The 14,991-nt window shown below is 47.1% G+C and overlaps 1 protein-coding gene across 1 annotated transcript in view; it reads left to right on the top strand.

Annotated features, from left to right (window-relative positions):
* The first annotated feature begins 272 nt into the window (after positions 1-272).
* Positions 273-14,991, top strand: part of ANKRD13A (ankyrin repeat domain 13A) — a 28,255-nt gene continuing 13,536 nt past the window's right edge. Inside the window, exons 1-6 of the mRNA XM_045843118.1 lie at positions 273-632; positions 6,918-7,050; positions 8,312-8,436; positions 10,629-10,674; positions 11,776-11,919; positions 12,816-13,005. Coding sequence (XP_045699074.1) covers positions 537-632; positions 6,918-7,050; positions 8,312-8,436; positions 10,629-10,674; positions 11,776-11,919; positions 12,816-13,005 — 734 coding nt within the window. The 5' untranslated portion in view covers positions 273-536. The remainder of the gene's footprint in view (positions 633-6,917; positions 7,051-8,311; positions 8,437-10,628; positions 10,675-11,775; positions 11,920-12,815; positions 13,006-14,991) is intronic.

Here is a 14,991-nt window from a genome sequence, read left to right on the forward strand (position 1 = left end):
AACCATATGAGGTTGCTGGAGAAGGGGAAAGGGGCTGGAGAAGGGAAAAAGGGTTGGAGATGGGTAGACTGAGTTTCCCATATCGAGATCCTGGGCTAAGGGAGAGAATTTTAAATATTTTGGGGGATTATACTGTATCTGCTGCTGTGAAGTTGGAGGTGGGTGGAATTGGGTGAACCCGTCGCCGGCTGGCTCGTCTCGCCACCCCCCCCTGCGTGGAGTGCAGTGGTTCGCTCCCAGCACTTCCCCGTTTGGGGCAGTTCGGTCCCCAGAAGTCGGTTCGCGAGCTGTCAGCGCGGGCGGCAACGCAGTGGGGCGCGGGGTGGGCGCGGTCGATCGGGTCCCCGACCCGACCCCCCGACCTCCCGCGCTCCCCACACCTCGCCCACTAGGCCGCTGGGCTGCGTACCGCGCTCCTCACTCGCTCGCCTCTTTCTCTCTCGCTCCCTCTCCGGCCGCCGGGCGGGCGCCGGAGACCCCGCGGGGGCTGAGGCTTGGCAAGCGGGCGGTGAGGGCCCGGCTGCGGCCTCCTCGCCATGTCCTCGGCCGGCGACATCAGCGCCCACTTCCCTTTGCACCTCCTAGTCTGGAACAACGATTACCGGCAGCTGGAGAAGGAGCTGCGGGGCCAGGTGAGGGGCGGGGCGTGGGTCCGCCCCCATTGAGGGAAGGAGGGGGAAATCCGAGGTTCCTGAGCCCCCTGGAGTGTCTCTCCAGCCCTCTACGGTCGGGGCTGCGCAGACCCCTACAATTCTTCAGTCGTGGGGCAGTAATCATAACAGGACATGGACTGAGCTTTTGCTGGTGTGCCAGGCCCTGTGCCGAGGGCGTTATTACATTAACTCTTTGACTTTGCAACAGTCCTAGGAGGTAGGTACTATTATGATTACGTTCGACAGAAAGGGAAACAGGCGCCCAGAGATTATGTGCCTTGCGCATGGTCGCCCACCTATTAAATACCAAGTCGGGATTTTAACTGTGGCCCGCTTGTTCCAGAGCGCACGGTTTTAACCAGTTAGGCTCTAACAGTCTATCCCAAAGGCAGAAGAACAATACACACCCCTCACCCCACCCACCCTTTTTGTAAGGAAGGGCTTGGTTGGGTTTGCAGTCCAGGTTGTAACTCGCCCTGTGAACTCGGTGAACTTTGGCGGGGCATTTTTTCCTCTCCGGCCCAGGGAGACTGATGCATCCCAAAGTTTGAGAATCACTGGTGCCCAGGATCCTTAAAATCCCTTCTTGTTCTGAGGTATGTTGATTACTTGTCTTTTATTTACTGCCATCTTTTTAAAGCAGTGATTCTCAGTCAGAGGTGATTTTGACACCCCCCCCACCCAAGAGGCCAGGGCTGCTGTTAAGCATCCTACCCAAGTGCACCAGATAGCTCTCCACAAGCAAGAATTATGTGGCCCAAAATGTCAGTAGTGTTCTACGTGAGAAGCCCTGCTTTAAAGATATCTCAACAATTCTGGGAGTTATTGGTGCCTTCAGATTGCAACCTAATGAGCTTAGCAGCTAGAATAAGGATTTATAGTTATTTGGTATAATTGTTCACGTTGACTTCACGTCCTGGTTTTTTAAGAGATCAAAATTGACACTGGTTGTCAAGGAAAGGTAGAGGGAAGGACCATTGGTTGTCGTTTGGTTGGTGAAAATTGAACAAAGTCAGCATCGCCTCCTTTGATGAACAGTTGCTGCTAAACCTGTGCTTGTGCCCCGCCGTATTCCTTTTAAATCTGCTGAACACCCACTGAAAGTCAAAAGTCAATTCTCCATCCAAGGAGAATAAAGTTTTATTGTAGGTTCTTGCTCTTCATGACATCATGCCCCCAGAGTGCATGATTCACCATTAGGCCTCCTGGTATACCTGATGGGTTCATTCCATTTCTGTTACCGAGGGAGTCCTCCCTCGTTTTGCTCTTAACTCTGAGCCTCACCTTGGACCCTGTAAACGTGACTGGACAGTTCTGGTTTTTAGGTCAGCTGCACTGTACATCTGCACTTCCTCAGTACTGGGGCTGTCCAGCCTCTTGTGAAATAGCGAGATAAACTAACTACCAAGTCTCAGAACTCACATCCGATTTGATAGAGCATTTCCTTGTCATCATTGAACCACACTCTTTCTATACTGATTTCTGAAAACAGCCCACTTTCTAGCCATTGGAGGTGAGGAAGAGAGTTTCAATAAACTGCAGTTTATACTTATATGAAAACGTGTTGGATAAGAACAAAGTCTTGGTCTATAATCTAAAAGTGTGATACAGTTGAATTATCTCTTCTTCTTGCAAGCTGTGATGAAAAGTGTTCATTGAAAGCTCTCTATGACTCTTGAAAAACGTTAAGGGCTCTTGCGATGAGAAAATTCTAATTTTGCGGCAGATTCTCCTGGAGTAAGTTGGTCCTTAATGCCTTCCACAGTCAAGGAGGTTGAGGAAGACTGTTCTTACTTTCTAGTTATTTGGGTTTGACTTTGTTATTGGTTATCACTGTAGATAATTTCACGGTATACCTGTTCCCTTTGGGGAAGAGGTAGTTAAGATGTGCTCATGAAGAAGATCCAGTTTTGATCCTGAAAGTTAGCTGTTTGAAAGGCTGGAGACGGGCTGGCTTCAAGCGTGTGCTACTTTGTGCTCAGAAGGGGCTTGGAATGGATCAAGTGCTCTGCTGTTACTGTTCTGAAATTCATAACTACTTTTGAGTAAGGGGCCTTGCATGTCTAGTTTTCACGGGGCGCTGCAAATTCCGTGACTGGGTCAGGGTCAAGAAGTTGGTCACTGATTTCATTAAGATACGAGGCAAGGAATATTTTGTTGTCTTCCTATTTATTGAGATCCTCTCTTGATTATGAAACAGCTGCCTACTTCTGTGACTTGGAGGCAGCTGGGTGAACAGCCAGTACCAATGCTGATTAGGTTGTGAGAATGGGGATGTTCCTTACCCTTGCTGAATTGCTTCCTCACGTAAAAACGCATCAAGTAACACTGAAAGCTTACTGCTTTGCCGGGTGCTGCCCTGAAATGGTTCATGTGCAGTTTTAGACTGAACTCTCACTCCAGTCCCCTGGGGTGGGTGATGTTATGATTCCCAGCTTACAGATTAGGAAACTGAGGCTCCCTTGTATGCTTAGCCAGTGGCCGAACCAGGGTGTGAACCCGGAAGGTTGGACTCTGCCCTAATCCTGTATTCTTAACTCTCCCATTCTACCTCTTTGACTAAAAGCACCTTCGTTTCAGGGCTGTGGAAAAACAAGGCAGAGAGCCCGTCTGAAGACGCAGGCCCAGAGTAAATGGGCACAGAACCATTTGCCATGGTGGCTGCTGTTACCATGGTCATCCTCCATATTTAGTTTCTTTTACGTATGTCCTAGTTTTTCTCCAAGGAACGCATATTGATTTCATGATTAACACCAAAAAAATTCCTACTACCCCAGCCGTAAAACCAGCTGTTCCACTTAATGTTTCATTTGCCAGTAAGTTTCTGCTGTCCATTCCTTCATTCCTTCCATTCCACGGGTGAGACTGGAAGCAGGCACGCTGGTAGCTGGAAGAATTTTATTTTGTTCTAGCAACAGCAGCACAGAAAGAATCAAGTTTATTCAGATGAAGCTGATGAGTACGTGCTTCTGAGTGTGAGTGGATCAGCCCCTCAACCCACCGTCTTTCTCGTAGCTGGAGTTGCCTGTTTAGTAACTCACTTTGTCAGCTGTGAGATTGTTCCAAGCGTTCAACGTTTGCTCAGCAGGGGCACTTTATTAAGTGCCTCTTAACCTGTCAGCTTTACTGTCTTTAATATTCATCGGAGCTTTGAAGTTGGTTGGTGCAGGTAAAATGATTTGTGTTATGGTTATGTCGTTTGTCACTTAGTGAGAGAGGTCTGTTAAACATCTTTGGCCTTCTCACCGATGCTGGGAGAAGGAACGAAGGAAAGGGGACAGATACAAAGGTCAGTCAGTGCACCTTAGACAGGGGAGGGAAAACCCTCGGACCGGGTGGGGTCGAGGGTGGCAGAGGAGGCCTGGCTGTCGGGCCAGCCCCCAGTTAGTGGGCGAAGGCATGAAAGTCAGGCAAGAGGAAGGGAGCGGCCCAGGCAGCAGCAATACTCGGAGCCCAACAGGGAACCACCCTGGGGTGCTCACCCAGCCTGGGGCAAGGCTGGGTGAGGCCACTGAGTACACATTCAAGTCAGTGCCTGTTGGCTGGAGGCCTTCTGTGAGCCAGGGGCCGGGCATCCAAGAGGAAGAGTCTAGAACCTACTCTCAGGTGCTCCCCCTCAGCCCCCAGGAGCTCAGGCTCACCTTAGGGCGCCAGGCCTGTGGATACCTCCCCCCCCGCCCGCGACTTGGAGTCGGGGAACTAGTTCAGGCCACAGCTGCAGAGGACCAGAGCAGTCTGAGACTGCCCTGAGCTGCCCCCAGAGAGGTGACAGTGACAGTTTATAAAGCATTTGCTTCATGCTGGTACCAGGGCACAGAGGGGTTGAGTAATTCACAGAGGCTGGGGAGGACCCAGAAGTGGGCCTCAGACCTAGCTCTGCAGCCTGCACTCGAAACTCGGCCTTTGACTGCCTCTGAGGACAGGGTGGCAAAGAAGTCTTCGAGAAGAAAAGTTGGCGGGCTTAAATTACCAAATGACAAGGAGATGTGCAGAAATCTCATTCCTTTCCTTTTCAGGGGGCACTATTATAGTTAAAAGGGGTGGGAATTTTTAATTTGGTACAACTGATGATTGAAGAAACTTAAAGCAAAAACGATTGGTTTCGAAAGTGAATTCCAGTGAAAATTCCGAAAGCTCTTGCTCACTGAACTCACCTAATGAGTTGAAGACCCTAACCCTCACTATCAACTGTAATGAAATTTCAACAACCGTCTTTTAGGAAGAAAGTGGCAGCTTGTATGAAACTGCACAGTGTGGGTATATGATGAGAAGAGTTAACCCTTCTTAGTAATGTGGTTAGGCATTGTGTCTTGACCCTTGCAAGAACTCATTCTTTATTGCCCTCATTTTACAAGAGAGCAAACTGAAATTCAAGAGGAATTAACCTATCACACAATATATCGATGACATGGTTTTATATACTACAGAAAACACATGTACACATTGATTTTTAAATATACTTATTGAGACATAATTCACATGTCATGCAATCCACCCATCAAAGTTTATTATGCAGGGTTTTTTAGTATACTCATTGAATTGTACAACCATCACCATTATCAAATTCCAGAACATTTTCATAAACCCCAAAAGAAGCCCCACACCCTGTAATCACTCCCCATTTCCCTCAACCCCTTAGGCCCTACACAATCACTAAGCTTCCTATCTCTATAGATTTGCCTGTTCTGGACACTACATGTCAATTGAATTGTACAACATATGGCCTTTTCTGTCTGGTTTCTTTAACTTAACATGATGTTTTTAAATAAAGATTGCATTTATTTATTTTTAGAGCGGGGGGAGGGAAGGAGAAAAAGAGGGAGAGAAACATCAATGTGTGGCTGCCTTTCATGTGCCCCCTACTGAGGACCTGGTTCACAACCCCTGCACATGCCGCGACTGGGATTTGAACCAGCAACTCTTTGGTTTGCAGGCCAGCACTCAATCCACTGAGCTATACCAGCCAGGTTAACATGATGTTTTTGAGGTCCATCCATGTTGTGGCATGTATCAGTACTTCATTCTTTTTTGTAAATGAAATTCTTTTTTAAGAAATATTTTATTTATTTACTTTTAGAGAGAGGGCAAGGGAGGGAGAAAAAGAGGGGGAGAAACATTGCTGTGTGAGAGAAACATCAGTGTGTGGTTGCCTTTCATGCCCCCAGCTGGGGACCTGGCCCACAATCCAAGCATGTGCCCTGACTGGGAATCGATCCGGCAACCTTTCCTTTTATAGGGCTATGCCCAACCAACTGAGCCACACTGGTCAGGGAAGGGCAGTTTATTTTTACCCTTGGTGCTGCTTACCCTCCTTCCCTGCAGCCAGTGAGTGCGATGTTCTGGATATCTTTGGAGGCTGCAGTTAATGCATGTCCAAAAACTAGCATCTCAAATCAAGACAAAGCACATGTTCTAAGAAGTATTATGGCACTTAAAGTTTGTATATCCCAAAAGTCCATGGTAGTTTATTGTGTCCTTGGAAGAAAGTTCAGAGCTGCTCTGGGGAGGCAGGGCCCAACCATCACACTGAGCTCGCACCAGAGCAGCAGGCTCTTGGCTCTGGAGACCCCGTGCTGGTGCCGGAAGGAGGGCCGGCGTAGGAAGGAAGAGGAAAAGCTAAATGGGTATGTCCAGCACCTGGAAGGAAACCCTCAAGGGGAAATGGACTGATTGTGTATGTGCGTGTATGTGTGTGTGTGTGTATGTGTTTGCATTTATCTATAAACATGTCCACATACATGCCTGGCAGATCATGCTTCTTGTCCATAGGACCCATGGATATAGCTACTCAGGCCACTTGGAGCTCAGTACATGGTAACGAGAGTGGTGTTTTATTCCGACCCAAATGATCTTCTGTACTTTCAGTTTTGATTAAAGGCCTGCACTTCCTGTTCCACACTTGAATGCTGATATGTGCTTAAGAAATCCCCTGTTTCATTTCATAGGGTGGGTATACCTCAAGAAAGCCTTATTTAGACTTAATTTGAGTGTGGTTGTTGGTGATCTGAGGCCTATAGCCAGTATTTATTTATTTATTAGGCATTTAACTCCAGACAAAGAAGAACTCACTAACTATCATCTGTACTTACAGCCCCCAAACTCATATTTCAGCTGTGCCCACGTGCAAACATTCTTTGTCATATGTTGCTGTAATTAATGTCTAAATACTGATTTCTGTTTTTATACTTACACGATGTCTCAAACACATTGGCACATTTTTACATGATATTTCCAACTATGTGAACGCCAGCGTCTACTTTACAGAATGTGGAGGCTGTGGATCCCCGAGGCCGGACCTTATTGCATCTTGCTGTGTCTTTGGGACACTTGGAATCAGCTAGAGTCTTGCTCCGACATAAAGCAGATGTTACCAAAGAAAATCGCGAGGGGTGGACAGGCAAGTATGCTTTGTAAATTATTTATTTATTTAAAAATTTGTTTACTTAAAAATTTATTTATTTAGAGGGAGAAGGAGGGCGAGGGAGACAGAACACCAATTTATCATTCCACTTATTTATGCATTTATTGGTTGATTATTATTTGTGCCATGATGGGGGATCAAACCAGCAATGCCAGTGTATTGGGCCGATGCTCTGACTAACTGAGCTACCTGGCCAGGGCTTAAAATTCTTTTAAAGCCCTTTGTTTTAGTTTTTTTTTTCCAAATACAGGCCAGTCTCAATCACCATTGTCCTCAGAGTCATCTTTATCTTAAGACTCTTTCTCTCTCGGGACTCGGGACCAGGGCGAGGAGATGAGAGCCTTGGATGCTGCTGGCCAATCTGCAGCAGCACAATGGCCTGGATTGTGCCCTGGGCCAGAGGCCCTGGTGGAGAGCGACTACTCCTCATCTAGAAAGCGGCTCTCAGTGCAGACCCTCTCCACCACACACAGCCGGGGAGGCCGTATTCCCCGAGCCAATGTGATGGGAACTCCAGTGACTCCACCGGGACAGGAAAAATCAAAAGGAAATTATGGCTGGAAGTGACCCCTTCCAGGGAAATCCTGGCATTTCACCTTTTGTGCAAGTTCTCCTGCTCTTGGTCAGGGTAGTTTTGTGTTGACTGAGCCAGGATGTGTCCCAGCACAAGCCCTGCCTGCCTGATCTCCACGTGACCACAGTGGTGTGACCACGTAGTGAAAGCCAGCTCTCTGAAGACATAGCCAGGGTTTCATGACCAGCGGTAAGAGGGGGATAAGGAGAGGATGACAGGGGTTTGATCGAGAAGCTAAGACTACTCTTTTGTTCTCTTTTTACCTACTTAAGAGCTAGCAATAAGCCCTGGCTGGTGTGGCTCAGTGGACTGAGCACCGGCCTGCGAACCAAAAGGTCACCTGTTCGATGCCCAGTTGGGGCCCGTGCCTGGGTTGCGGGCCAGGTCCCTGACTGGGGGCGTGGGAGAGGCAACCGATTGGTGTTTGTTTCTCTCCCTCTCTTCCTCTTCCCCTCTCTCTAAAAATAAATAAATAAGTGTTTTTTTAAAGGAGCCGGCAGTAAGTCAGTCACACATGATAACGTGGAATAGCAGCCTCTCTCCCTCCAGGAAGAAAACGTTGGTCTTTGAGCTCTGGAGATATTTTTCAGGCTAGCTTTGAAATTTGTCAGCAAGCGTGGGAATACTGGGCGATAACATTCCTTGCACCTTTTCGTTCCCCAGTTTTGCACGAGGCGGTGAGCACCGGGGACCCCGAGATGGTGCACACGGTCCTGCAGCACCGAGACTACCACCACACGTCCACAGCCCTCGAGGCGGTGCCCGAGCTGCTCCAGAAGATTCTGGAGGTACTCATCACATATGGCATTGCCCTCCTTTGAGTTACACGCTGGTACGGCAGCCGGAGACACAGTCTGTGACATTCTTGTGTGCTTTCCGGAAGAGTTTTGTGAATCATGAGTAAGATGTATGGAGTCCTAAACAGCGTTATCTCTTGCTTTCCAGCTTGTCAAATGTAGGGGGTCCTCCATAAATGGTGTTTTTAGGTCACTAGCCTTGCCCTTTGAAATGCTACCTAAAAGTTAGAACTAAGACAAATGAATGTCAAATAATGAATTTGTCGAGGTGCCCAATTTCTTAGAAGCAGCATCCCGAGCAGAGGTCATCTCAGCACGGTTGCATTGGGCGTCGGGGAATGGGCAGGGTTTTCTGGGTCTGCTGTGGTTCACAGGTCTGTGTGCACCTTCTCCTTGTCCCTCCCGTCACTTCTAGCCATCAGTGTTCTCTGCTTTCTAATCTCTCGCTTCATGTTATGCACACATTTTGGCTTTTGGGAGGTTTACCTGTCTTGCAAATTAACGTATATGGGCTTGGTTACACTGGGCTCGTGCCTTGTTTGGATGATGGTTGCCATTCTTCACGTAATTTTTGTTACCTACAGAAACCGACTGGCCAGTCAACTACGTATAATATCCCCAGGGCAGCAGGAGACGAGGACGCTTCAGTGGTTCAATTTTCACCCCATTTATTCTCAATTTAAGCACAGAAGTGAGCTTCCCAAAATACCTCCAAAGATAGTTGTTCCCTAATCGGCTTTACCACATTACTCAGAACACATTTCTTGAGAAAAATGAACAGTCCATTGAGAAAAGGAACAGTTTTGCTAGAAATTAGACAAGTTACTGCTCATTATCGGAGCACTCTTTCAAAAAACATTTCTGTGACATGCAAACTACATCCTGCCCACGATACTGATTTTCCACGTCCTGCAGAGACACCTTCCCTGACAAATGAAGTAGTTATATGCAGTGTTTCTAAAATAGGTGTGTGTTTGAGTTTATGACGCTCACATGGATTTATCATTCTCTTATCTAACTCACTGCAGGAGGAAGTAAAAACATCATTTATCCATTTGACAAAACAGAAAATGACTTACTTAACATGGAGTCACTTCTCATTGTAAAAATTCAGTGTAAGGGATTCTCTCTCTCTCTCTCTCTCTCTCTCTCTCTCTCTCTCTCTCTCTCTCACTTGCATTGCTCCATAACAGTGCACTGCATTGAACTGTGTTCTCTGCGTGAAGTTCAAGACCGCCCATAAAAGACCTGCGTGCTTATTGGCACCAAAGGCTGTTGGCATTGTCTCATAACCTGCTCCTCTTTCTTATCCGCTGTCCTCGGAGAGTGCTGTCGCCCATCCCTGGTCCCGTCATGTCCAACCAGGGTAGATTCTTGGTCTTCCTGCCTTGTGCTCCTATGGAAACCATGGCAAGACCTTGGAGGTGGGAGGGAACAGAAAAACACCTGGAATATCTAGCATTTCTCTTCTTGGATGGTAACTGCTGATATTAAGTTGGATGGTTCTTACTTAAAGTAAGTAGCTCTCCAAGAACCTTCTTTAGGAATTCACAGAAGGTCAGAAAATCGTCTTTAAACGGCGTTGCTGTGGTGGTGCCAAACTCCCAAAAGCCAAATTTTAAAAGTTTAAGAGGAAGGTGGGGGCAAAAGTCTTTTGTTAACCGGAGGAAAATGTCAACTTCCTGGGGAAGTGATGCCTAGCTGCCTCCTTTTGGTTTCACAGAGCGGTCCGATAAATGCGGAGCCCTTTTCCGGAACACAGAGCCTTTGACAGTCAAGTTCCCGGTGTGAACAGACGTTCCTTTCTCGCGGCACAGCCTGCTGTGCGCATTGGCTGGCCGAACTTCAGCCCATCCATCCTCCCAGGCTCCTCTTTCAGTTACTGTTACAACCCCCACTGAGCCCCTAAATCAGATTGGACTTTTATCTCCCTCCAACCTTATTGCTTTCAGTTAACTGTATTAACTGTCTAGACACTTTATATCAAGAATAAATCACAGCCTGAGTATAAAGTAAGCATTTACTTGGATGGGTTTGCAATGTCTGTTTTCTTCTTATTTTCTCTGTTCTCCCGCCCTGCCCTTCCCCCAGCCTGCCCCACTAAAAGACCCTGTTTCCCCTTACTAGGTTTATGTTCAGTTAATAGTACCAAGGGTAATTTCTTTTACCCCTTTGTCCTTCAGACTCCGGATTTTTATGTGCAGATGAAATGGGAGTTCACCAGCTGGGGTGAGTGGCTGTGGGCTTGTAATTTATTTCTGTTTCCAAATTTATTTAGCCTGAATATAGGTTTATTTTTCCTTTATAAAAGTTACATGTACTTTTTTTTTAATGTAGGAAATGCATAGGTAAGAAATAAGGAAAAATAGTCACCTATAACCCCGCTGAAGCAGAACTACTGTTAATGCTTTGGGTGCTTTCCTCCTAGTCTTTGCCCCGCACGGGACTTTTCCTCCCACGCGTCCATAAATACAACATGTAGAGAACTCTGTCTCTCCTGTCATTTCAAGCTGATGTTTACCCATATTATTTATTCTTAAAAGGTTAATATTTTAGTAAGATTTACCATAATTTATTCATCTCCTTATGTGTTTCAGCTTGATTCTTTTAAACTTGTTATTCTAAGGAAGATGATGAGATGAATATTGGAATAGCTGTTATTTTACAAAATGGATGTATTTCTCCAAACTCTTATGTAAGGCAAATTGGCTGGCAGTCATTTTCGTAGACGTTCTACTTTTGTTTCTTGTAGATCAGTTCATGACAGTTCCTAATCCCCAGTTTTCAGCTGTTTTCACTTCTAGACTTCCCTTTCAGGCAAGAAGTCAGATTTGTAATAGGACACTGAAATGAAGTAAAAATCTATATAAAACAAGAGAACTTCAGATTCTTCTATGAAATGAATGAGTTTTTTTTCCTACTGCAAAGAAGCACTCTGATTCCCGGTTTTGTTAAAAAGCAGCACATTGTAGATATTTTGGATGGTGGCTGTGACAGTGTGGTGGGTCACGGCCATATGGCAAGAGTAGCCTGTGTAACCAGAAAGGCCAGATGGACACACTCTAGCTCTGATGGCAGGCGACGAGAGAGGCTCGTTTTGTGATTGAGACTTCATTTAGAGCTTTCTCTGGACGAGACATAGATCTCCACTTTTACAAAGAGCTGTAGAGTGACTTCCCGAATCAAAGTGTGGCGGCCAAGTCCGGTCCTTTGGGAAGGCCACCGTCTTGCCACTCCCACCCTTTCGTTAAAGCCAGAGTCCCGATTTCCCGGGCTGGGGGTTCCGCTTGGCCCTCGGGTCTTTCTCAGCGCCGCGCGTCTCTCCTCCAGTGCCCTTGGTTTCCAGGATATGCCCCAACGACGTCTGCCGCATCTGGAAGAGCGGCGCCAAGCTGCGCGTGGACATCACGTTGCTGGGCTTCGAGAACATGAGCTGGATCCGAGGGCGGCGCAGCTTCATATTCAAGGGGGAAGGTGAGTGAGGCCGTTGCAGCGATCATCGCGCACGCCGAAGCAGAGCGGTCTTTAACCACAAATCAAGTTCACGTTCACGTGCCTTGTTGGATCCTTTCTGGGCGTCTTTTTGTTACCTTTTTCAGTTACTCATCTCTCAATTCCTGTCGTATCTCTTATCTATAGAGTTCTTTTCTGTGTATTATTCACGACCCAACGTTGTTCACCTCTTGACATATATCTTCTCATGTCTGAGCCTTTTGGTACAAGCCTCTGTCTTGTGTCTCTTTATATTCCCTCCATAATCAGGCATGGAACCCCCTCCCCTTATGGAGGGTGAGAAATGGCATGGCTCACCCAGTGTCATGTATAAATAGTTTATATTTTGTAATCATGTATTTTAAAGAGTTACCTATTTATTTTTAGAGAGAGAGGGGAAGGCAGGGAGAAAGAGAGGGAGAGCAACATCCATGCATGAGAGTTAGATACATCATTCAGTTGCCTCGGCACGTCCCCAACCAGGGACCTGGCCTGCAGCCCAGGCGTGTGCCCTGACCGGGTATCGAACCACAGGCCTTCCGGTTCGTAGGTCAGTGCTCAATCCACTGAGCCACACCAGCCAGGGCTAATCATGTATTTTAAAAAGCACACAGATACATGTGTTGTTAACAAAGAATGCCAATTATTTTGAAAGTTTGTGTCTTTGGGGAAGATGGCCCAGAGCCTGCTATGAGTTGGGGGGAGTTGGCCGGGTAATCCCCATGCAAGTAGGCAATGGACAACCAATAGTCTTTAGGTTTTAGCAGGTGGTACCAGGGAGGAACATTGGAAAGATGATGCATTTTAACACATGAGGCTTTCTTGTTTTTGCATCTTACTTGCATTTTGCTTAGTCGTGTCCTGGTTTCCATTAACAGACAACTGGGCGGAGTTGATGGAAGTCAACCATGATGACAAAGTGGTCACCACGGAACACTTTGACCTTTCCCAGGAAATGGAGCGCCTCACTCTGGACCTGATGAAGCCAACAGGCAGGGAAGTTGAGAGGCGGCTCACAAGCCCAGTCATTAACACCAGCCTCGATACTAAAAATATCGCTTTTGAAAGGTACGAATTTGGCTTCTGCATTTTAGTATCTCATCCCTTACTGCCATCTTTAGTGGCATGTATGTATTGATTGGAAATTAGGGGTGGCTTGGGAGTTTTCTAATAGGGCAGTGTAAGCACGAGTGTTTCAAAGTGAATCTGCTGTCACCAAGTGGAAACCGTAGCTGGCATCCTTCATCATGTACCATTTTTATAGCACATTAGCTGAGTCTTGGAGAAATGTCTTCATGTTTTTTTATGGGCCCTTTCTAATGAATTTCACTTGAATTTTATTTTTGTTTTGGTGTTTGGGGATCCACAAGGCTCCCTGATCCTAAACCATGGAACTCTGAGTTTCCAGAAGCTCGCACTGATCCACTTTTGAATGTGATTATACTGATTATTAGTCAGATTCACAGATTTCATATCGTTAAATATAGTTCTCACTTCCCAGCTCCGCTACTGGGAGGCCTAATAGTTTAGAGCAAGAGCCCGGAGGGGGTTTCAGTTCTACTCCAGATTCTGCCTGCAGAAACCTCAGAGAGGCCTGTGTCTCAGTTCACCCGAGTGAGGACGCCGTGTCTGGTCACCCGCCTCTGGGCTGTGCAGAGGCGTGTGGGGCCTCCGCAAGGGAAGCAGACACCGTCACGGCTGTCCCCCGAAGTGCGTCTCCCACGGAACACGCCGAACCGGGGGAGTCTGTAGGGGCCCTGAGCGTGTGCCCAGGATGTCGCATCCAGATCCCGGGAAGCCAACGCAGCGTAACGTGAGCTGCTGTGGGCAGAGTTATCCTGGATGTAGGCTTCCCGTTCTCCTCATAAGTACACTAACTGCCCTCCTTCTTCTCTCCTTCTTCTTCGTTTCCAATGTAAAAAGTATTGACAGAACTGTGGGTTTTCTGTTTAGTCGAATAGAAGACTGGTTAAGTGCCCTTTTCCTTTAGTTTAGATCGAACTGTGGAATGAGGGCGTTTATTGTAGCAGAAGAGAACACGAAAACAGCAGGTGTGCTGCTCCTTTGGTGGGGGAACCCCGCCGAGGTAGGATCAGTGCCCCCATCACCAGCCTTCGCTCACCGGCCTCCCCAGCTGACGGCCATCATCTTCCAGGGACAGCAAGGGTTAGGGACTGACTGAGGTGTCACCAGTAAAGGTCTTGGGGAGACATCTCCAGTCGTTGGCATGTGCCTCTGCAGACAGGGAGGGCGCTTGCGCTTAGGGCTCTGCTTGCAAAGCCGGAAGACGGAGGAGCCTGCCTTCACCGCCGTGTCCTGGCAGTGGTGACAAGAGCTGGAAGAACGGAGTGTCAGCAGCAGGGCTCCTAACCCCCTGAGCATCTCTGGGCATGGCTTTGTCCCTCCGCATGCCTGTTTCCTCCACGGGGAAAGAAAGAGCAGTGGACTTAGAGCTGAGGTCTCCGAAGTCCACGACCCTAAGAGGTCATGAGAAGAGCCACAGTTCCCTCTAGCTCCTCAGCAGAGGTTCTAGTTGTTTGTTCCTAAATGCAGTTTCTGAACAGAGTGTGATGGTTACTGGCTGTTACCCACAGCAGGTAGATGGGAAATGACGTCATGTTCCCTTTGTCCTGAGGACTAAGTTGCATTTAGTATTCGTGTGGTCACAGGTTTCTCAAATGGTTCAAGCTTATCCTCCTTTTGCTACTGACGTTGAGTTGCTGAGAGAGAATTTCTAGAAGATAGCTGCTATTTTTTGTGGTACTCAGAATTAAATTACGTGATTATCGAGCTTCTCGGGCATTGAGTAATGATTTCAGGCACTCTGGAGTGTGAGGTTTTCTACGTAGAAAAACTGTGCATACCTACTTCTCTTTTTTAAATTTATTTTTTATTTAAAATTTTAAAAAATATTTTATTTATTTATTTTTAGAGAGGAGAAGGGAGGGAGAAAGAAAGGGAGAGAAACATCAATGTGTGGTTGCGTCTCGAGTGCCCCCTACTGCGGACCTGGCCCACAACCCAGGCATGTGCCCTGACTGGGAATCGAATCAT

Source organism: Phyllostomus hastatus, unplaced genomic scaffold (genome assembly GCF_019186645.2).
Source record: "Phyllostomus hastatus isolate PE091 unplaced genomic scaffold, TTU_PhHast_1.1 phas_contig_1162, whole genome shotgun sequence".
Taxonomy (NCBI): Eukaryota; Metazoa; Chordata; class Mammalia; order Chiroptera; family Phyllostomidae; genus Phyllostomus; species Phyllostomus hastatus.